The sequence below is a fragment of the Dendrobates tinctorius genome, unplaced genomic scaffold (assembly GCF_039654945.1).
Source record: "Dendrobates tinctorius isolate UK_male_01 unplaced genomic scaffold, ASM3965494v1 ptg000019l, whole genome shotgun sequence".
Lineage (NCBI taxonomy): Eukaryota > Metazoa > Chordata > Amphibia > Anura > Dendrobatidae > Dendrobates > Dendrobates tinctorius.
Window position 1 is genome coordinate 72,074,861 of NW_027361687.1, and position 24,587 is coordinate 72,099,447.

The window sequence follows — 24,587 nt, forward strand, 5'->3', positions numbered from 1 at the left end:
AGGATTATGAGTAATTCGGTGAAGAGCTCCACCATTTTGGACCTGAACAGTCTTTTTATGTGTGTTGTGAGGGCACAATGAATAAAAAAAATTATTAACAGATGCATCATTGACCGTAACCACTAGAATGATCAACATTGTGCCACATTCGACTTCATTTTAGCCCTTGAGGCTGCTATGGGCATATATACATGAAGGGGAGGGCCTAGCTTAGGTCACACCCCCTTCTTTATTCATGAGTGGACCTATTTTGAGATCTTGTTACCCTTTCTGTACCCTGAAAGTCCCAGTATAAGTTTTCTGGTGGTACCAATCCAAACAAGGACCTCCAGATCCTCTACGTACACCTCTGTTGCAAAGGAAACCATGTTGTAGAATGTTCAATTATTAAATATTTCATACATCATTCATCCTGGACCTCATACTTGGCCTACAGCTATATTACAAATACCCGTCAAGACTAATTTTCTTTTATAACCCCTAAGAATGAGGTAGAACTATATTGATATGCCAGTTTAGCCATGCCAATGAAAAAATAAAAAGGAAAAAAGTCCGTACCTCCAATCTGTACCATGTTACTACTTTCTTCTACATATGGTTTCATGCAAATTTAGTGAAGGAACCTTAATGGAGGTGGTGAGGAATTGAGAAACTGGACCTGGTGGTCCTAATGTACTGGTCTTGTTTTGCCCTTTGCCCTATACCAGGCTACTATAGCCTTATGTCATGTATGCCATTATGGTGTCAATGGTACAAGCTTATTCCCATCATACAAGTCTTCTATGTTACTACTTGGATCTTCCATTGTCGAGGTCACAGTATTGTGGCTTCAAGCCCTCATTATCCTCATGTATAGGGAAGTTTCACTAATAGATCCATATTAAGTTCCAAAAAAATGATCTGCATCGTAAACATACACATAGACTACTTTAGTGGGGAATTTCAACTTTGGTGTAACATTACATTCCTGCCAACAGATCTCCATGACCAGATAACATCATGTAAAACAAGTCAATATGGACAATCAATATATGCTGTTATATTTCCATCTATGATATCATGACATACAGACATTAAAGACACGGAGGGAGGGTGGGGGAGGAAGGATGGTATTTTCGATGGAAATTATGGTGCTAAAATGGCCGCCTAGTGTTTGCTTTATTTGAGCAATAACTATTCTCTATGTTGTACAGAGCAATGTATAAGATGTGTCCAAGAGACAGACTCTATCCAAGGTCAAGATGTATACAAGTTAGTTTTGGTTTTTCAATGAGAGATGTCTTTAATAGAAAACCTATTTTGAAGTATTTGAATCAATCAAGGAGAGTCCCTAAACTAGGAGAGCCACTACAAGGAGTGTTTCTGGAAGAAATTACACTAACACCTCATTAATATTCATGAGCAACATGTAATGCTTTACTTCTCCTGCGGGAGCACTGTAGGGTAACTAAACAGTTATCTGAAGAGCATTGTCGCTCTATCTGCATAACCATGGCTGGTTGCATGAGGGAACATTACACCATTGGCCACTATTCATACATCACAATGTGCCACATCAAAAGATTTTACTGTATACTCTCTACCACTAGAGCCTGACAATTGTTCTCCATTATTTTAAAATACGGTTGAATTGATAGAGTAAGTGTAAAAGCCAAAGCAAAACATTGGAGATGACTACGGAAGTCAAATGGTTAGTGATTTCCCGCAGAGGATGTGATCACTGGATGGAGAGTGACTTGACCTTCCAACCCCTACCTCCTCTAATCTCCTACTGTTCTATTGAACTCACTAATTCCCCATCAGCTGGTCAGGAGTAAAAATGAAAAGAGCCTGGGGAGGGTCCGGCTGTACTTCCAGACTGCATCCCTTAGCTTATAAAGGCGAAAAAGGTCAACACCTTCTCAAAGTCACATCACAAAGCTTTGAATTTTTACTGCTATGGATGGGGCTTTTGCTACACAAGCTGGTGACTGAGATAATAGAATATCGTGCTGTTGTGATAATTAATTATTTATTGTTACACAGACCTTTTTCTACACTCAGTCCACTTTGGGTGGTTTGGGGGCTATTTCAACAAGTTGGGCTTGAAAAATGAGACCAAACATGAATTTGTCTGCAAACGTTCAACTAAGACCAAGTAAGTACATAGTAAATATCTACAGACCCAAAGTAGGAGACCACTAGTGATCAAGGTGGGTACATCGACTTAGGGTTATAACTTCATAATGGAAGAAGGAAAATGTAAAAAATAAAAAACATACAAAAATGAAACAGAACTTTACATAAACTCAACTAAAAATGGCATTTGAAGATGGAGGAGAACCTTCCTACTAACAGAATGACCACTATTGTGGGTCCTTCTATGGTTTATCCCCTCCTACTATTGAAGTGTCTGGGAATTGCATACACATCTTGTCTGGTGAGGCATGATGTTTGACATTTTTGTTGCGGGTCTTCACCAGTTTTACTTTGGTTCAAAACTTGCATGGCATTTTCAATACTGACCTGGACAACATGCGTTCTTGTGGTCAACATTGTGCCTGCAAAATCTGTCCTCCAAAAAACAACAAGGGCTTACTGGCTAAGACTATGGTTGACCGTTTGAAGAGTAGAGAAGGCAGTCTCTACTACTAGATGAACCATTATGTGCCTCTGTGTGTAGTATGTTATTCATCTTAAAGGCACTGCCCGAAAAATGCTGTCAATCTGATCGATGAAACGTAACACTATTTACAACCCATTTATGACTACCGCCTCTTGCCCTTATATTAATGCATGATAGAGCCTTATCTGAGGTTAGCTGAGATTAGTATGAAGTATTTCAACAGCCTGTCGTTGTCAGCTCTATTCAGAGGTAGCTATTGAACGTCATTTTTCATGTAGTGTCTAAAATAAAAAACTCGATGAAAGTTTGTCATCACACGTTGGGCATGGCGGAGGAACAGGTGAGAACCAGTCTGCATACCTTCTTGATTATTCACCCACAGATCGCTAGTGTCAAGCTCGTTCCCTAAAAACATTTTTGCAACCTTTTAAAAACTTCGGTGCCATAGCATGTGAATGCCAAACATCTCTGATGGTGAACCTACCAAAAGGCCTATTGACACCCAACCGTCATTGGTGGTAAACCAACGAAAAAACACAGTTATCACCCGACCATGATCGATGGGGAACCAACCAATAGACCTGTTGCCACCAAACCATTATTGACCAGGCAAGCGAAGATGATACCTGTATAAATCGTGTGCAGACAGTGTCATATAAAATAAATAATGACCGTGTATAGACTAGTCTATAGTCCTAAAACATGTATCAGCCAAACGACCGCAATGAATGATGGTAAAGCAAGGACCAGTCTTGCCCTCATAATAACTTTTATAAGTCTTTGTGTACTAAAGACATATCAAGGTCCAAGATGGAGAAGGGATGACAATGAAGACTGGGCTGATACTATCTTTGGTTGATAGCACTATAGGCATCACTTTCATGCTTTGGTGCAAGCAATGGCTGAGCCACTTTTGGATGATAAAGAGCTGGAAGAGGATGGAGGACGCCCATGACCCTCATCCATCCACTTGTCCAAGCTTCTCCTGCGAGCATTCATGAAGAAGTTGCTGACAGTGGACAGCTCAAGGCCAAGCTGTTGGGCGATGGTGATCTGCAATTCCTTGGAGGGCCTCGGGTTCTCATGAAAAATGGCATGTAGCGTGCGTCGCTGGATATCGGTGAAGACCAAGCGGTGCCTCTTAGGAACGTGATTTCTTTCGGCTTTGGTTTGCTCTTGCTCTTTCCTTTTGCAGGCTGTGGGCACAGGTAACACAATAAAATTAGTACACATCATCAACACGGTCAGCGGAAGCAAATCATTTCAACTCTTTGAGTTTGTGTCTATTATTAATACAATATCGTTGTATAGTCTTCAGTGTAAAGACACAATATTAAAGAGGTTGTCTCAACATGAAAATTGGCTAAAATTGCAAAGTTGATGGGAGAAACATATTAAAATTAATCAAGAATTGAGGTACTTCTATAGTTGACTGCATTTTGCCTAGGTTACCGGCCACCTCAGTGGTTGTCAGCCTTTTAAACAAAGAATGCAGTGCTTATGAGCTCTTTTCTATAGAACTTGTAAGTGCTTGTAAGCTCTGATGCTGGAGAGGTAAATCTGCCTCTGCTTTCAACATTGGAGAGTGCTGCTGGTCTGAAATGTCAAACATTAGTAATGCATTGACCCCGGAAAACAAGAACCTGGGAGGCAAGGGAGCAGCGTGCTCCTGAAGATTGATCTTGAGAAAACCCCTTTAATTTTTCTAGGATATTTTCATTTATGTATAAAATAGTATGCTCTCCAATACAGATATTACATTAAGTCATTGGCAAGTTAATTTCCTAGACTGAACCAGTGAGGGCATTGTTAATTCTTACACCAATAAATTGTGCACAGAGTAATGCAAATAGTCCACTTTTCACCTTTTTTTCTAGTAATGGTTCGACTTCTGTACAGTCTGATGAAATAGCATGGCTATTACAAGCAGGAGGTTAGAGGTGAATGTTTTGTAGGACTCTGCCCAAAATTCCCATACAGGCATATAAATCTTGGGTTTAAGGCTATGCAGGGATTGTTCTGGCTTAAAGAGGCCACCATGTAAGATTCTATCAGTCTAGAACAAAGCAACACAATTGCCCCCACTAAATGACTCCGCAAGAGGGCAAGAAAAAGTGTCAAGTTGCAAACTTATAAAGGCTCCATGGAAATCCTGATGTCCTAAGGTGTCCTTCAGCTTTTCCTCCATTGAGGGGACTTATGGAACAGATTGCTTAAGCCATTTTCAAATACTTCAATGAGGATTTACAGATTCTAAAATGGAGTAGCAAGTGGCTACGAAAAGCATCTCTTGAGAACTCATCATGTTTTTGTATATATGGACTCATTCAGACCTCAATAGACCACACACAGAAAGCACCACAGACCTATTATAGCTAACGTGCCAGTTGCACAATGCCGATGGTCTACATAGAAAAAAACTGCATTGTGCAAAACTTTAATCCTTTTTATGGAGCAGAATAATGCATGCAACGTAAAGGCAGCACCGGTACCCATCCACTATGCGGATGAGCTCCCAGAGCCTTCTATGTCCGCAATTTGAGGACATGAATGGTACAATCTCCCATACGACCATCTGAAAATAGCCTTACGCAGTCTACTGATTTTTACCCTTTTGCATTTCAAGATATAAAGACTCATCATGGTGCGAGTGTATGGAGCTGAGGCCACTCCACATAGAGCAGATGCCTGTTGTCTTATTCAGCCAGCACCTGCCTTTAACAGAAGCAATCTGAGCTAACTACTTTTAATCACTGACATTTATTAATTTTTAAACAATCAATGGCTAATATAAATTTAATTTATCATAGGACAACCCTTTTAAATGGGTCCAACAGTACGTCTGACACAGGATTGTGGGGTGCTAATCTGTTGTCAGGGTGTGTGCACACGTTGCGGATTCTGCTGCGGATCTGCAAAATGAAAAACGCAGTGCCCACGGTGCAGAATTTTCCGCGCGGATTTGCTGCGGTTTTAAATCCGCACTTCTTTGTGCGGATTCCGCAGCAGTTTGGCACCTGCTCCATGACAGGTGTCAAACCGCAGGGAAAAACCGCAGGCTAATCCGCAGAAAGTCCACAGATAAACCGCAGGTCTTTTGACCTGCGGATTTACCTGCGGATCTGGACAAATCCGAGCGGAAAAATCCGCAGCAGATTCCGCAACGTGTGCACACACCCTCATAATATTTGGGGGTTACTGAAGGCTCCACTCACCAGCAACTTCATGCTCCTTTGAAGCTTAGCCTGTGGCTGGGCTTCATAGGAGATGATGATTTTTTATTATTTTCTCAAACACTGATGAATACATAGTACATACAGCGTCGGACTGAAGCGCCTTGGGCCCACCAGAGAAAATCATTCTTGGGTCCCACTATGTAGCTGCATAAAAATAAATACAAGACCACCAATTGTGTGATAAAACGCACTAATATCTGGGTATAATATAAGGTAGTACACGTCTTAATAATGTTGCAGGGGTTGGGGTAGCCCCCTCACAGAATATAAAGCAGCCCCCTCCTAGAATATAATGTACCCCCCTCATAGAATAAAAGGTAACCCTCCTCATAGAATATAATGTAGCCTCCCTCATGAAATATAATTCAGCCCCCCTCATAGAATATAATGCAGCCCCCTCATAGAATATAATGCAGCCACCCTCATAGGGTATATTGCAGCACCCCACAAAATATAATGCAACCCCCTCATAAGGTATAATGCAGCCCTCCATAGAATATAATGTAGCACCCTTATATGGTATTATGCAGCCCCCCTCATAGAGTATAATGCAGGCCCTCCACAAAATATAATGTAGCCCCCTCAGAGTATGATGCAACCCCCTCATAAGGCAGCCCAACCATAGAATATACTGTAGCCCCCTCATAGGGCATAATGCAGTCCCCCACATATAGTATGACGTAGCCCCCAGAATATAATGTAGCCCCCTGAGAGAATAATGCAGCCCCCCCACAGAATATAATGTTGCCCCCTCATAAAGTATAACGCAGCCCCCTCATAAGATATAATGCAGCCCCCCTCCACCTCCATCATTGTTCTCCCCTCCACCCCCATCGTTGTCCTCATCACCACCTCCATCACTACCTTCTTAACCACCACTCCTATCATTGCCCTTTTCACCACCTCCATCATTGCCTCCTCCCCCACCACCATTGTCCTTTCCACCACTACCATCTTTGTCCTTGCCACCACAACCATCATTGCTTTCTCTCCCACCACTCCCATCATTGCCCATTCAAACACCTCCATCATTGCCCCCCACCACCATTGTCCTTTCCACCACAACCATCATTGCCTTCTCCCCCACCACCCCATCATTGCCCATTCCACCACCTCCATCATTGCTTCCTCCCCCACCACCCCCATTGTCCTTTCCACCACCAACAACATTGCCTTTTCCCCCACCACCCCATCACTGCTCTCTCCATCACCCACATCATTGCCAATCTCCAATACACACAAACACACAGCACCACACCACTCTCTCTCACACACACACACACACACACACACACAAAGCACCACACCACATACAAACACACACAGACACGCACACAGCACCACTCACCTCTCCGCACATTCCCTGCAGCCACAGCACATCCCGGCAGCTTTCTCTCTGAACCAGCCACGCTGAATGGTGACGTCATCCAGCTGTGCTGTATCAGACAGGAAGTGCCGGGCAGGAAGCAGGATGGCATCGGATCCCTGCAGCTCTGCTCTACTGCCAAGCTACAGGGATTATTCCCTTCCCGCCGATTGCCCTCAGGGTTAGCCGCCCTGCAGGTACCCACCTCCAGGGCCCCGATGCAGCCACACCGGCGTTACATGCGAGCAGTGTTAGCCTCAGCCTGCGGCTAACACTGACTGCTATTAAAGAGAAATGGTATTCACTCCTCTCCATGCCCATGGGGGCGTGGGGAAGTGTGAATATTTATTTCTCTTTAGTAGCAAGGGCAGGCTCCTGTCTCCAGCTGCTGCTCTGCTGGCATTGGATTGGTAGAGCCCCCCTGACTCAGGGGCCCTATAGCAGCTAGGTGTGTTGCTTTAGCAACACACCACTGGCTGGGGGCCCCTGGAGCAGTGGGAGCCCTAAGCAGCTGCTGGCCAGTATGCCAGCAGGTGTCAGTGCCTTGGCCCACCGGAGAATCCTCTGCTTCTCCGGTGGGCCTGTCCGTCCCTGAGTACATAGTACAAGCAATCAAATGATTGCAGCCCCTTAGGAAACTAAAACAGAAAGTACAAATTCAAGAATGCTTTAGAAAAAAAATGAAATAAAATATATATTAACTTTTGAATCACCCCATTTTCCCCATTCAAAAATAAAGAAATACATAAAATAAAAAATAAACATAATTGGTAACCCCACATCTGTAAAAATATGATCTATTAAAATATATGGTTACAATAAAAAGTAGAGCTCGGCACGCAAAAATTAAGTCCTCACACAGCTCCATCGACTAAAAAGTAAAATGTTACAGATCGCAAAGAATGGTGCGACAAACCACTTTTTTTTTTTTTACAATTTGATTTTTTTCAATTTTTGGGGTGAAGAAGAGAAAAAAAACAATAGCTTTAAAAGAAAAATTGCCCATGTCTTTACAGGGTTATTCCCTAAAATCAAGTTATTCCCTATTCATAGGATAGAGTATAATTTGCTGATCTCTCTGGGTCTGACCTCTGGGACCCCAAGGCTCTGTAACCCTGAAAACCAGACTGTGCAGCTACGTTCTGAATGCAGCAGAAGTATGCATACTCGACCTCTGCTCCATTCATTGCCTGTGGGTCTGTCAGAAGTAGCCGAGCTTAGCCTCACTCTCTTAATACCAGACAAAGGTCATATCACATTTGGGAACAGAGTTTTAGCTAGATTTTCCTTAAAATAGCCATTAATAATAGCTCCAGGCTTTATTACCTCCACATAACCTGAAGCTCATTGGCCCCAATGCTAAATCTCCAACCAAGCCCCCCAACTATCACAAGTCTTCCATATATACCAAAGGAACCTTTTTCATCCCACCTAGACTTTAGTGCCTGGGCGTGACTGCATTTTCTGCACCTACCATAGTTTTGTCCTACTGCCAACCCCACAACTTGCTATGTTCCTGGCTAAATGGGTGTGGAATACAGTCCATTTCAAAACCACCAAGTACAGATTTGAAAATAGGAAAATGGAAACTCCTTGTTGGCCACCCTGCCAAAGACTTGAATTTTGCTGGTTTTGAAGAAAAGATGAAGTATGAGTAGGCGTAGGCATATGCCATCTATACACTTTACATGGCTGCCATACGCAAGAGTGTTAGCGCAATTGTGTACAAGAGAGCCACCATCACACATATCTGGCCGAGGCTTATCCCTTAGAGGATTGACTGTCCAAAATTGGACATGTTGAATCCTTAACTTCCCTGACATCATTTGTCGGGGTAGACTGGAGGGACTGTGCACAGTTGAGACTGTCGATGTCAGCAGATCCAGCTGATATTAGTCCAATGTGTATGGGGTCCTATAGGTTTGGCATTGGTTGAGCATGGGTGCAAAGGAGCATCTTGTTATTGGGTGGGGGTGAGGTTGTTCACTAAGGGGGATCATTTTCATTACTTCTCTTTACTTCTCCTTCCATGTCTACACCTCTAACCATTGTACCGTAAAATACTGTATATAATACCTGCATAGACCAAACTGAGCTTTGCATGTGAATTTTAGTCTCCACAGCCTTCATTATGCCCAGCATCCTAAAGCTCATTACAGGCAAAACTCTCTTGTAACAAACAATATTCAGCCCTTTTACTATGTGCGTCCATCCCTCGTACAATGATGATATTTCATTAATAACATACAATCTCAATTAGTGTCGTATTAATGCTGCATTCATACTCCATAATTATATTAATGTTTATCAATACACTATATCAGGAGAATTGATCGTGTTACAGGTTATGGCATATAAACCTTGCTCCCCACCGCCACCACCCACCCATTCCTTGTTTTTTTCTTGTCCCCATCTGGTCAGTTCTCCTTTTCGTTCCCTTCCCCCCGCTCTTGTCTGGGACACTGCACACTGATAGAAAAATATTGATCACGACCCAGCTGTGCGGAATACAGCACTGTATATATGCATGTTAACCCCAACAGGACCAGAACGTTGCATGCATCCAATTCTTCCAATTCCCTTCTCAGAGATAGGTAAGGGGTTCTTCATGAAAAGGAAGGCTCTGCAGGAAAAAAGGGTTAAGAGCGATCTTGGAAAATCTATATCTTTGAGGTTGCATTCAACCCCCCCCGCCTCCCTATTTTTTCAAGACGGACTAAAAAATCGACATCTTTAAGGGTTAAGCAAAGCCCGTAATAACAATTCAGATAAAACTAGCATACAACCGGTGGTAATGAAATAAGACCAGTAATTGGATACAAAATGACAATAATTACTTGATATGTTCGGCAGCACGAGAGGATCAGCCATCTATAAAGCACCTTCTTAATGAAAGATTTAATAGGAGGGCAGCTAGGGACAATTTACAGGGTAAACTTTCCATTATGAACTTGTAAAGTAATGGCGATTTCTTGCATATGCAACGAGGGGAGGTGTCATAGTTCGGTCTATGACACCGAAGGAGTCTTGCTGGGAGGAGGAATGTGACAATTTTATTGGAATAGTGATTTGTACGTAGTGGAGAAGCAATTAATGGACAGAGTCTGTAAGCTCAGCACATGATAGCACTATATAAAGGTTAATGTGATCGCAATCAAGATGGCTTAACTACACTGCGGTGCATGATAAGCTATTCACCTGTCATGGAGAGTCGCTTGGATCACGTGGTTATTGGGTTATAGGTGCCTATATATTAGCATTTCTTGTATTTAAAGGAACCTAGTAGATGGTGGATCTGTAAGCTGTGAGTTATAGCCTATTTCCATTCATATTATCTATATGTAGTTCAAAACATCTCAAACATCTTAGACCAAAACACCATCCTTTCTCATACTGGTAAAAGTCTATTGCTTATTTAGGCTCCGCTCATTCTTCTAGGACAAGAGTGGACCATGATTGTAGAAAAGGAGCACTCAGGTTCTCACTAAACATGGAGAAGGATTTAAGACGAACCATGAGATGGGACATCTTTCTCAATTCACAATTCTTTATATGTGACCTTTGAAATGAAACTAGACCACAAGGCCAATCAGAAGGTGAACGTTCCTCTTTTAAAGTCCTTAAGGTTGCCATACACATTAGATACCTGTTAGCCATGTATTATACCTTTGGACCACTAGAGTTGAGCAAAAAGATTAGCAGGACCATGGTACACTGTCCATATTGGTAATTTGTGGCATTCTGACCGAGGCAGTGGTACCTTCTTCGGGCAGCACTCTAAAGCCTAGTAATCACTAGAGTAGTCCAAGATTGCTAGCATTCAGGTACCAGATGAGGAAGTTTGCACTGTCTAGGTCCAGCATCCAAGACAGTACTCAGTGGCAGCCAGATCAAGGCAGTGCGCGCGTCCTCAGCCAACACCTAAATGCCTTATAATCACAAGAGGCATCAAGGATGCCAGCATTTGAATACTTGCCTAAGAAGATTGCATTGCCCTCGTCCGATTGCCATGAAGTACTCACGTTAAGCAGGGTCCTGCAAATCTTTTTGCTCAACTCTTCTGACTACCCTTAGCTGCCAAACCTAGCATGTGCATGTTCTTAGTAGGAAGAAGAGAGTAAGCAACTATTGTAGTCTGGTGGCTGGATATTTCCCTAAGAACAAAAGGATTGGCCCATTAAAATCCAATTGCTCAATCTTTATCTTCCCAATATTTGTCATTGTAGGAGAACTGTGAAGTCCCCATACCCTTTAGAAGGTCATCTAGTCTCGTTGAGATGTGAATGGCTTTTGGCAACACAGCTAGATTCTCAGTTCCCAAGACGTTTGGAGAGTCATGAGGCCCCCATACCCATTAGAAGGCCACATGGTCTCATTGACATGTGTATGGCTTTTGGCAACACATCTGCATTCCCAGATCTCTAGCAGTGTGGAGAGTCAGGAGGCCCCCAAACCCATTTGAAGGTCATGTGGTCTTGTTAAGATGTTTATGGCTTTTGGAAACACACCTGGATTCTCAAGAAGTGTGGCGCTACTAAGAAGTGCCATGATATGGTAAGCAGCAGTCATGGCTTTGATTGATAAGGCACAGGCTGATCTGTAGATACAGTGAAACGTCATCAGAAGGCCACCACATTCTCCCTAAAAGACTAGTTTTTAATGCAATTAGGGGTAGTCAGCTAAACTTTTTATTGGGAGATATGATTTCTTTCAAAGCATTGTCATAAAGCACAACTTCAGCCATGAAACTTTAGCCATGTCTATCATTACTCTCATAATGTTCTCTTCTTGGGCCCCTAGATAGGTAAGATTTACATTTAATAGGAACCCTTACATGTTGCTCTATTGCTCCCATACATATTGAAGGACATATATAATCAAATATCATGACATTTAATGGTCCCTTTTAGGAAGATATGGGTCAACTGAGGGCCATGTATGGAACCCAATCCAAACAAATCAACAGGGATTCCGGCTTAGTAAAAGGGGAATGGCTGGCAGTGTGTAAATGTGTAGGGTAAGAAATAAAATAAATGAAAACATTTGGATCATTGAGTTCAGATGTTTAGTAAACGGCTTAGAAGAGATCAGGATTAATTATGGTGTATAAGTCCCAAGATGGCAGCCCCTTGTTTGAGTTTTTCAAGACTTGTGGTTATTGTCAACTTCCATGAGGAAGCGCTTCCTCATTTTAATGTCATACTAAACAATGAGAAAGCGCCATGACACCTGTTTGTAATCATGATATACAACACTTCCAGACGTGAACATGTCCTAAATACATGGTGGTAGATCAGTGAGTAAAGACATCTGCATCCATACATGAGTTGATATGAGCGCAAGATCAAAGCTTTCATAGTACTTTATATTTTCACATTTGTACATAATGTTTCATGAGCACATTATGTTCCCTAAAGTAAGAGCAAATCTCAGGATTGAAGTTGCTACAGAAACCAGGGAACGTCATCATGACGAACATGAATAACTTTTTCAATTAGAAAATGTGCAACATTATGCTAAAGAGAGAGAAGACCACCGTCTCTATGGTCTTGAGCAGCAAAGACCAGACATCTCTGGTTCCAGAGGACATAAATTTGGAAATCGCAACCATCCCAAAACCATTCCAGGCCTCCCATAACATCACAAGCACCCACTGAAATGTCAAAATGCCATGTCATCTCAATGTTCCCACCTCTTTCTGACGTGATCCCCCTCAAGTCTAAAGTCTACAAGAAATGCTGAGATTTATTCCATTTTTTTTCAATATAGGAATGATCATTTAGAAATAGTAATTATTATGTCAAGATCATCAAACCTTTTTAGCCACATAGTAGTAGGTCAATGCTTCCAGAACCATCACTCAAAAATTGATTGTGCTAAAACTTGTAAATGAACTTTTTTTCATTTATTTTTCTTTATGTAATTCGTTTTTATAAACATGGATTTGAAATGTTTTTTTGAGGAAATAGAGCATCAGGTTGAACATGGCATAAACATCCATATTCAGCCTCGTGTTGATGTGGTTGTGTTTAAACCATTAAATGATTGGTTTTACCATACCTACTGTATCTCTTTGTGATATGTTTTCATGTCTTTCCTTTGCTGACTTGTTTTGGGTCGTGTTGCTGTTTTTTTAGCTTTTTAAAAAAATCTGTCAAATAGTCTGTTGAGCTTCATGTAATTTTTTTAAGCCCTGTTTAACTGGCAAACAAATACTGATATTCCGGTTCAAAAAAATTATTAACCTATCCGCTGATTAGGTGGTAAATACTGGATACATTGTGACTCTCACCAATCTGGCATTTGACCAAGATGACAGAAACTGAGTAGTCTGAACTCTTCATGAGCAGCGACAAAGATGACATTAACTGAGGAGCCTGAGCTCTACATGAGCAGCGACCAAGATGACAGAAGTTGAGGAGCCTGAAATCGGCATGAGCAGCGACCAATATGGCAGAAGCTGAGGAGCCAGAACTATGCATGAGCAACAACCAAGATGACAGAAGCTGAGGAGCCGAACTCTGAATGAGCAGCGACAAAGATCACAGAAGCTGACGAGCCTGAATTCTACATGAGCAGCGACCAAGATGAAAGAAGCTGAGGAGCCTGAAATCTGTATGAGCAGCGACCAATATGACTGAAGCTGAGGAGCCTGAAATCTGTATGAGCAGCGACCAAGATGACAGAAGCTGAGGAGCCTGAAATCTGTATGAACAGCAACCAAGATGACAGAAGCTGAGGAGCCTGAGCTATGCATGAGCAGCGACCAAGATGACAGAAGCTGAGGAGCCTGAAATCTGTATGAACAGCAACCAAGATGACAGAAGCTGAGGAGCCTGAGCTATGCATGAGCAGCGACCAAGATGACAGAAGCTGAGGAGCCTGAAATCTGTATGAACAGCGACCAAGATGACAGAAGCTGGGGAGTCTGCACTCTTCATAAGTTGCGGCCAAGATGACAGAAGCTGAGGAACTAAAGAATAAAGACAGTACTGAATCATGTTTTCATTAAGAGTTGCTTTTATATTTTTACACTTTTTCTAACTCCAAATAGGGATATGATTAGGGACAAGGCTATTGTAAATGATAGAGTTAGGGCTATGGTTAGGGACAGGGTTTAGCAAAAAAAAAGTTACGTTTACAAAAAAAAAAAATGATAAAAAAAATCAGAATAATGTATACCTTTATTTTAAATGTCATGTCTGATTTCAGCAAAATCAGGAAATAAAACAAAATACAATATATGAACTTATATGTAAAATATATATTTTTTGTACATAATGTTGGATTATTCTATGTTATATGGCATAATTCGATATAAAATATCCAGCACAGCTATCATTTCATCCACCTCTGAATTTTCTTCCCTTACCATCGTTAACCTCATAAAATCACAAACGTATATAAATAGCCTCGAAAATCAAAAATGAAAATAAAAAAAATTGGGGGGAAAAAGGGGCTAATTTCTGTAAAATCAAAAATCAATAGGACGCTCACAGAAAGCTCCCCTTGGGAATGAAGCGCGAGGGCTTGTGGGTAGTTTATGAGTGGATTGTGTGTGTGTCTCTGTGAGTGGCGCTGACTGAGTCCGTTGTAGAAATCAATGATTTTTTTTTTTTTTTTTGCCATAACCCTTCCACTGCCAGGCCTTAGAGAAAGTCTGATTTTAAAGTAGCCTCAATTCGAAAGGCTTATCAATTATTCATTTTAAGAATGCATGTATAAATTATTCTGGGGGTTTCGCCAATATTGAAGCTGTGATCATGGGGTAGGGGCAGAACATGTTTTTATGGAAGTCAGATTGAAGACCACTATATTTCTGCTTTCCCCCAGTCTGAGATAGTTGTACATAGAAACAATGGATTGTGTTCAACTGCACAATTAATGACCATAATATGGACTTTAGGTAGTGAAACCCTCGAAAGCTAAGCAGATGATTGAGCACCATCTTGCCTTTTATGGATTGTGGCATCTGATCAAAATTCAACTTGACTAATGTTGGTTAATGTCCATTAACATACAGATATGCAGAGAGCATAGCTGAATTAAAACCCCACGGTCCTGTATGTAGTGTGTACAAACAAGCATGGTTAAAATGCCTCACAGGGGTATGATTAAAAAACCATCAATCAATCATTCACTGTAGAGTACAATTACTGTATCTAACCGCACTGGAGATAACACTGCACCAAACTGCTCAAATACACATGGCGTCAAGTATGTAGAATAGCGGGAGTGATAGAGAATAGAAAATATAGAGAAAATTGAGCGCTATGGATATGGGTGATAGATTTATAATAGAGAGATAGATAGATAATAGAGATAGATAATAGACAGATAGGTAATAGATAATACAGTAGATGATCGATAAATAGATAATAGAAAAATAGATGATAGACAATATATAATAGATAGATGATAGATAATAGATAGATAGATAATAGATAGATGATAGATAATAGATAGATAGATAATAGATAGATGATAGATAGATAGATGATAGATAGATAACAGATAGATAATCGATAGATAGTTATGAGATATTTATAGATAATAGATAGATGATAGAAATAGATAATATATCATATATGAATAATAGATAATAGATAGATAATAGATAGATAATTAGATAGATAGATAATAGATATATATATAGATAGATAGATAGATAGATAATAGATAGCTAATATATGATAGATAAATAGATAATAAATATATAGATGATGACAATATACTGTATAATAGATAGATGATAGATAGATAATAGAGAGGTGATAGACAATACAGTGTATAATAGATAGATAATAGAGAATAGATAGAAAATAGATAGATAATAGAGAGATAGATAATAGAGAGATAGATGATAGATAATAGATAGATAATAGATAGTTATGAGATAGATAGATAATAGATAGATGATAGATATATAGATAGTAGATAGATAATAGATAGATAGACAGATAATATCCAGATAGACATAAGAGATAATAAATAATATAGGGATAGATGATAGAGAGAAAAGATAGATAATATACACGTGTGTTTATATATCACCTAAAGTAAATCCAGATTTCCAGATGACCCCACATCTTTCCCTGCACTTGATGGCTGATTTAATCTGCCATCATGTGTCTTTAACAACTGTGGTCTCTGACAGTGAGATTTAACACGCACCAGCGAAAGAGTGTCACAAATCCCGCCCATCAGCGCCCATGTCATGTGATCATGGGGCGTCAATGGGTTGTAATGACAGCAGGGGGCCTGTAGAAGACCCCTGGGTCTTTCATTACGATACTCCTGTGAACGCCAGCTCGTGGTCGGTGTGTGATTCGCAGCTTCAAGTCTCCTAAGGAGACTATTGTATCAAGTGAAAAATGAAAAGTTTAATAAAAAAATGATAAAATAAAAAAACACAAAAGTTCAAATCAGTCCCATTGAAATTAAACCAATAAAAAAATACACATATTTGGTGTCACTGCGCTCCCAAATGCCCGATCTATAAAAATATATAAAGTAGATTAATCTGATTGGTAAACGTCGTAATGAGAAAAAAATCTAACCGACAAAATTGTGTTTTGTTTGGTTGCCACAACGTTACAATAAAATGCAATAACGGGCGATCAAAAGATTTTATCTATCACAAAATGGTATCAATAAAAACGTCAGCTCAGCGTGCAAAAAATAAGCCCTCACCCAACCACAGATCACGAAAAATGGAGATGCTACAGGTCTTGGAAATGGCGATATAAGCAAAAATTTTTGCTACAAATTTTTGCATTTTTTTCCACCACTTAAGGAAAAATATCTATACATGTTTGGTGTCGGTGTACTCGTACTAACTTGGAGAATCATAATGGCTGGTCAGTTTTACCATGTATTTAACATGTAACTAAACCCCCCCCCCAAAAAAAAGGTGGAATTGTGCTGTTTTTGCAATTTCACTACACTTGCAATTTTTTACGTTTTCTAGTACACTATATGGTAACATCAACGGTGTCATTCAAAAGTATGACTGGTCCTGCAAAAAAACAAGCCCTCACACGGCTATATGGCTGGAAAAACAAAAAAGTTATGGCTTTTGGAAGAAGGGGAGGAAAAAATGAAAGTGCAAAAACAGAAAATGGCAAGGTCACGGAGGGGTTACTTCTCACTGTAACTCACAATACCCGTTCTGACGCCCTGTAGATGAGAGCCAGTCCCTTATGTGCATTGATGATAGATATTACTGTCATTCCTTTACTCTTGCAGTTTTTCTTGCATTTTTCTATCATTCTCATTAATATTCATTGTGAGAAGCGGCGCGGGGAGATTTTAAAATGCAAAAGTAAATTGTTTAAATAAAGCAGCTGACAAGTTATTCTGAAATAATTAGGAACAGGGAGGTTTTCCATTGGTGAGGGCCATGTTTTATATCTACCCTTGCTGTGTTAATTTCTAGGCTGCTTGATCGACCCGGATGTCACAGTCACTTTTCCTGCTAGGTGGCTGCAACTATTCACACTTTAATGCACTGACAATGGAAAGGTTAAAATGGACTTTGGGCCTTTGTTCATGTGGCTTGCAGGGATTTTCTGTTATTTATTATTATTGTTTGTTTGTCTTATTTTTCCTTCATTTTATATTTTTTTATTTTTCACTTTTTTGTCCTCTTCCATTGTGGCACCTTACAGCTTTTATACTTTAATGATCCTTTAATTTATTTTAAGACATTTTAAAACCACAAATGCAAAAAAAATGTATTATAATTTTAGACTTATTATTATTATTATTACATTTAACACATTTATATAAAAAGTAGTGTTCAACTGGAAAAATATCTTTAGTTCCTATTGTAATCTATGATTTTCCCATATTTTTGTCATTTTCTTTAAGCCTAAACAAAATTATTAGAAATTCCCTTGAAGCGATTTTAAGTTTTTCTTTTATTAGCTGCCATTGGTGCCACAATATGACATTTACAGGAACAGGTTGCTAACTTAAAATTGGCCATAGAGGTATTATTAAATACAATAATTAACCATGATTAAGCCCTCTTAGGGTGAAACGCGTAGGAAATTGCTCCCCTCCATACGCCTCTTTATGTCGTTTTTACCTGATGGTATGAAGATTTTATATTCTCAATAAAGCAATTATTATTTTATCTCCTGGAAACGCTGGAAAAATCCTTCTTTATGTTGCGCATGCACTGTACGCCCGGGTCAGGGTGTTTCCATGCGTCAGAGGTGTGATCAGGAGTGAAGAGGGGTGAGCTGAATACTTCTTGTTTGTGCAAAATAATTAACTAAATTACATTTTTTTAAGTGCGGTGCATTCTTACTGTATATTCTTGTAATGATAATTTATTATGAAAAATAATCTGACATTGTAAGAATTAACGCTTTAATTTGCATAGACGGCTTAGATTAAAATCAATGACGTTGAGAAATGTGGAGATACATACAGTATATTGTATGCCTTTACAATCCTTATTTTTACCATCCTTGCCTTTATATTTCTTGCCTTTACCCTCCTGCCCTGTACCACCCTTGCTTACCATATTGCTTTTGCCATCCTTACCTTTTACATTTTGCCTTTAACAACATTTTTACCATCTTTGCCTCTACTATCCTTACCTTTACCATCCTTACCCTTACCATCCCTTGCCTTTGCCATTCTTACCTTTACCATCTTTGCCTTAATCAGCCTTGCTTTTACCTTATACCTTTCTTGTCTTTACGATCCTTGTTTTTACCATTCTTGCGTTTACTCTCCTTGCCTTTACCTTTCTTGCCTTTACCATTCTTAACTTACCATCCTTGAATTTATTATCATTGCTTTTGCCATGTGTACCTTTACTCGCCTTATTTTTACCATCCATGCTTTACAATCCTTGCCTTACCATTCTTGCCTTTACATCCATAACTTTTCCATCTTTGCCTTTACTATCCTTACCTCTACCATCCTTACCATTACAATCCTTGCCTTTACCATTCCTATTTTACCATCCTGGCCTTTACCCTATTTGCCTTTAGCATCATTGCCTTTACCATCCTTGGCTTTATCATCCGTGGCCTTACTATCCTTTCTTTTTCCGTCCTTGTCTTTACCATCCTTGGCTTTTCCATCCTTACCTTTATCATCCTTGGTTTTGTCATCCTTACTTATACCATTCTCACTTTTTCCATTCATACCTTTACTATTCTCGTCTTTACCATCCTTGGCTTTACCACCTTTACCTTTACCATTCTCACTTTTACCACTCACACCTTTATCATTCTTGCCTCCATCCTTGGCTTTTCCATCCTTACCTTTATCATCCTTGGTTTTGTCATCCTTACTTTTACCATTCTCACTTTTTCCATTCATACCTTTACCATTCTCGTCTTTACCATCCTTGGCTTTACCACCTTTACCTTTACCATTCTCACTTTTACCACTCACACCTTTATCATTCTTGCCTCCATCCTTGGCTTTCACCATCTTTGGCTTTACCACCCTTACCTTTACCATTCTCACTTTTACCATTTGTATCTTTACCATGCTTACATTTACCACGCCTTTTAACAATCGTACCTTTGCCAACCTTGGCTTTACGTCCTTCAGCTTCCACTAGGCACTGCACAGGACCAAAAATATTGGCCCTGATCTGTCTACATGGGACATTTTAGATGACAGGGTCTATTGGGTAGCAGCTGATAAAAGTGACCTGATTTTCTATGGTTAATATTATAAAACATCTGCGCTATTGATATAATGGTTTTATTGGTATAATAAAGAAAAAAATCACAAACGTCTCGTATTATAATTGACTGCCCACGATAAAATTTGGAGTAAAACTACTAACCCTAACGCAAATATCAGTAGGGTTTATTTTCCAGTAATTTACGTTAAGATGAGGTATGTGATTTTCAAAACTGTATGGAAAATGTAAAAAAAAGTAGAAAAAAGAACTAGCAACTATATCTTACAAATTCATACAAAACATTCTCTACATGTGAAATATATGTTATCCATATAGAAAATGGTGCTTTTTTATAATATAAAAAATGGTATTCACTCATAAAAACAGTTGAAAACGACAAAATCTGACTGGATATTACATTCTCACTATAAAACAGTGTATGATTGCTTTCCTTATAGAAATGTATAACTAATTGCATACATTTCATATTATTGGTAAATTCCAGAGGACATGTAATGGAGAATAAATTATCCTATTTAAAAAATATGTATATATATTGAGAATATTTCAAGAAATGACCCATGGTCAGCAGTTCATTGCTTTCCTTCCATGATGGAGCCTTGCCGCCATTTTCTATGTGAAGTGCTGTAAAGGCTGCCGTCGAAGGGGAAAAAAATTAATAATCTGCACTTTCATCAGGTCTTCTCTATGATCTCTCAACTAATCAATGAATTTCTTGGTCAGAACACAATGCCGATACACATATATAAGAAGTGAAATGATCCCTTTCCTTTTATCAATACAGCATGCAAATAAATTAAAAAAATCTATTTCCTACATTATACCAAACACCAACTTCAAAGGGTACATAAATAGATAATAGATAGATGATAGATAGATAATAGATAGATATATGATAGATATATAGATAGATAATAGATAGATAGATAATAGATAGATATATGATAGATAAATAGATAGATAATAGATTGATAGATAATAGATAGAAAAATAGATATAGATAGATAGATAGATAATACATAGATAGATAGATAGATAGATAGACAGACAGATAATAGAGAAATAATAGATAGATGGATAATAGATAGATAATAGATAATAGAAAGATAGGTAAATAATAGACACATAGATAGATAGATGATAGATAGATAATAGATAGATAACAGACAGACAGATAGATAGATAATAGATAGATAACAGACAGATAGATAGATAGATAGATAGATAGATAGATAGATAGATAGATAATAGATATTTCCACAGTCCGATAACTTAAAAAAAAAATTGCAAACACTTCCCAAGATGAATCAGAATTATAAATACTATTGCAAAGATTAACTTTCAGGCTGATAGAAGAAGATCTAAGCCCAAGGTCCAAATATTGCATTAATTTAGGGATATTACATATATATTTATACACCTACAATTTGCCCACTCTTTCCTCTAAAGCTTTCCACTTTGGCATTATGTATTTTTATACACAAAATAGGCTAGAAAAAATGAAAGCTCCGAATTTCAGATCTCAATTAATGTTACTGTACTATTGTATGGAGCATGAAATGTATGAAACGCTACCTATAAAATATAATATGGGATAGGTGAACATGCAGAGGCATGATTAAACAGCCATAGACAGAGAGATATTACTGGACAGAAAACAATATTATAGATCAGTAGATGGATAGGAAGAATGAGAAAACTATAGAAAGATATTGGATGGATAGGTAGAAAGAAAATGAAAAATGGGAGAAGAAGAGAGAAATACGGATAGAAAAAAAAAGAGAGATAGATCATTGAAAAAGAAGAAAAAGGGTGTAAAAGAGTGACAGAAAGAAAAATGGATGAGAAAGATGGAAATAAAAAGAAAGGTATAGAAAGAAACATAGAAGAAAAATTTATATAAAAGAACGATAGAAAAAAATGGACAAGAAAGATGTAAAAAGAAAGATTGAAAGGAAGAGAAAGAAAAAGACAAAGAAGGAAAAGGGATGAAAAAGAAAAATAGAAAAAACAATGGACAATAAAGATGGAAAGAAAAAGAAAGGTGGAGAATGAAGAAAGATAAAAAGAAATACAGAAACAAAAAGGATAAAAGAGAAAGATAAAAAATTAAATGAGCGAAAAAGAAAAGAAAAAAGAAAGAGAAAGAAATATAGGAATGAAGAGGGAACGAAAGGGTGAGAAAGACGATTAGCGAGGAATAGAAAGAAGAAAGGGGGAGAAGGAAGGATGTAAAGAAGAGAAGGAAGGATAGAATGGAAGAGAAAGAAAGAAAGGAAAGAAGAAGAAAGATAGGAGGGAAGGGAAAGAGAAAGAGAAAGAAAGATAGCGAGAAAGGAAGAAAGATGGGAGAAGAGAGAGAAAGATGGGAAGAGAAAAAAGATAAAAAAGAAAGGAAGAAAAAAGATAGCTTAAAAAGAAAGAAAAGAAAAAGAAAGAGAAAAATTAAGAGGAAAGTAATGAAAGAATGAGAAAGAAAGATAGAAATTTAGAAAGAGAAAGGAAGAAAAGTAGTTTGAAAGACTGGATGTGTCTTTAGATAATTAATGCACTGCAGGTTTAGCTTCCCAGGTAATGTGACATGATGGCTCCATACACATCGTATATGACTGACAACCAAGAAAAACACAGGGAACTTTGGTGAAGACGTAGCGAGACTATAATGAGCACAAGGGTGTATGACTTGTAGTATTCAATGTATATTAAATAATGCCGGTGGTAAAGGTGAAACCTTATGCCACCCTTGTACTAAGACAATGCAGGATTGCGCATATGGGCCCACCTTGATTTTGGTGTCTAATTTCACAACTGAGAAGACATTTGAGATTGTTGTCACCCAAATGTGTGTTGGACCTTTCCCTGTATTGTCCGAGGTCACCACCAGCATGCTTGAAATAAAGTATCTTACCTTCTAACCTTAAAGCTGCCATTCTCTGGAACTCAGGCTCCTGAAGCCACCGCCACATCCTCTTGAAAGTCTCTCTTCCAGATTTTAGCTTGCTCCAAGGTTTGGGGTTTCTTAGAAGGTCTGATAGGGTCCCCTGTGACCTACACAGGACTCTCTCAGCAAAAATAGCTTGAGGAATACTGTATCTTTTTAGTTCTGCAATAATTCTTTGGGCAACATCTTTGGTATTTATCTCTTCCAGCTGGCTGGAAAGATTGGTAGTGTTTTGCGTTGGCATTGGTGGATTTTGCCTGCAGTTTATCTCAGATCTGTGATGCACATAGTGATGTTGGTGCATATTGTTGGGTGACCCAACTCCAGAGGATGGAGGTGGGGATAACTCTCTGGAAAAGTGCTGGTCTATTCTGCTGAACATACTATGATGGTGGGCATCAAACCCATTGCCAGATACCATCTTCTCATTAGACAAATGTCCGGAAGGATGGCCGTAGCTGTGCATGCCTGTCAGGTTAGGACTTGGTAAGGAGGAAAGGCTTTGTCCCATGCTTATATCTTTTGGATAGTGACTATAAAAGTTACTAGGTGGGCCAAGGCCTCTGTCCTCTCTCATGAGCGTAAAACTTCCAATCACATTTCCAACTGGGACGCATTGATGGTGCTGGTGATGATGGAACTTGTCATGGAGAGGTTGCAGTGGTGTCAAGGTGGTGTAACTATTAGCAGATGCCGGGGGTGAATCGCCCCCAAATCCAAGTCCTGGATGTAAGGAGGTCGCCAGATGATGATCCGACCGGTGATAGTCACTTCCATCCAGAACGGAAGTCATACTGGAAACCAACGAAGATCTGGGAACAGGTGGATGTAAAGTCCTATTGTGATTGTGCATAAGCTCTTGGCCTGAGCCAGAAATGTCTTCACTGGTCTCCAAACCCAACTGGACATTCATGTCTTCAGGCTACAACATCCTCCGCTTTATCTAGTCGTAGGGTGATTAATCTTTTTACTCTAAATTGACTGGAGAGAACCACAGCTTTAGCTCGGAGAGTCTACTATATGTCTTAATTAAAAAAAAAAAATGTCTTAATTCTGATGACTGTTACTCTTTTGTCTGGTGAAACATCTCCCTTCACCCTCCCGGGGACTATGATGGTCTAGGACCACTATCTATTCGGCATGAGTTAACCCATTATCACCAAAGCTATTGGAGCATTGAGTCTATGGGAAAGATACATGGGTCAATAGAAGAAAATATATCCTTACCTATGGCTACGTCGTGTTGGGCTAGATAGGTCCTTCTTCAAGAAATCCTTTTGAGCAGATGTGATATTGTCTTAATGCAGGGGTAGGAGAGTTTGTAGAGGCAGCAGGATGCGGAGATAAGCAGCCACAGAGTGGAGGGGTCTTCTTCTTCTCTGGAAGCCTCAGTCCTCCTATTGTGATATTGTCTCCCCTCTCAGGGCTCCTGCTCGCTTCTGCTTCCAACCCACAGCTAAGTCTCATCGATTATAGTCCCAAACACTCCAGTTTCCTGCTACCACACGTCACCAGCCTAAAATCTGACAGATGTGCAATCAAACACCAACCAGGGCTAACTCTTTCATTGCTGGACCCTCCTTCCTTCCTTTCTTCCATCCTACAGACAATTAACATAAGCATCCCACCCGACGAAACGTAAGGTAGAAGTAATACTAAAAGAGATACAAGACTAAAAGAAGAGTAAAATACGATGACGTGCAAAAAGCAGTCACTGATATGCTGCAAGTATTATGCACAAGAGAATATTCCATATA

General features: G+C 39.3%; 1 protein-coding gene across 1 annotated transcript; it reads right to left on the minus strand.

Annotated features, from left to right (window-relative positions):
- Nucleotides 1–2,662: 2,662 nt before the first annotated feature.
- On the minus strand, nucleotides 2,663–24,369 carry LOC141083058 (hepatocyte nuclear factor 6-like). Its single transcript, XM_073567231.1, has 3 exons — nucleotides 24,058–24,369; nucleotides 22,798–23,811; nucleotides 2,663–3,801 (listed from the first exon to the last, which is right to left on the minus strand). Exons 2-3 carry the CDS (start codon nucleotides 23,741–23,743, stop codon nucleotides 3,485–3,487), a joined length of 1,263 nt encoding a protein of 420 aa, XP_073423332.1. The 5' UTR covers nucleotides 23,744–23,811; nucleotides 24,058–24,369; the 3' UTR covers nucleotides 2,663–3,484.
- Between the last annotated feature and the right edge of the window lie 218 nt (nucleotides 24,370–24,587).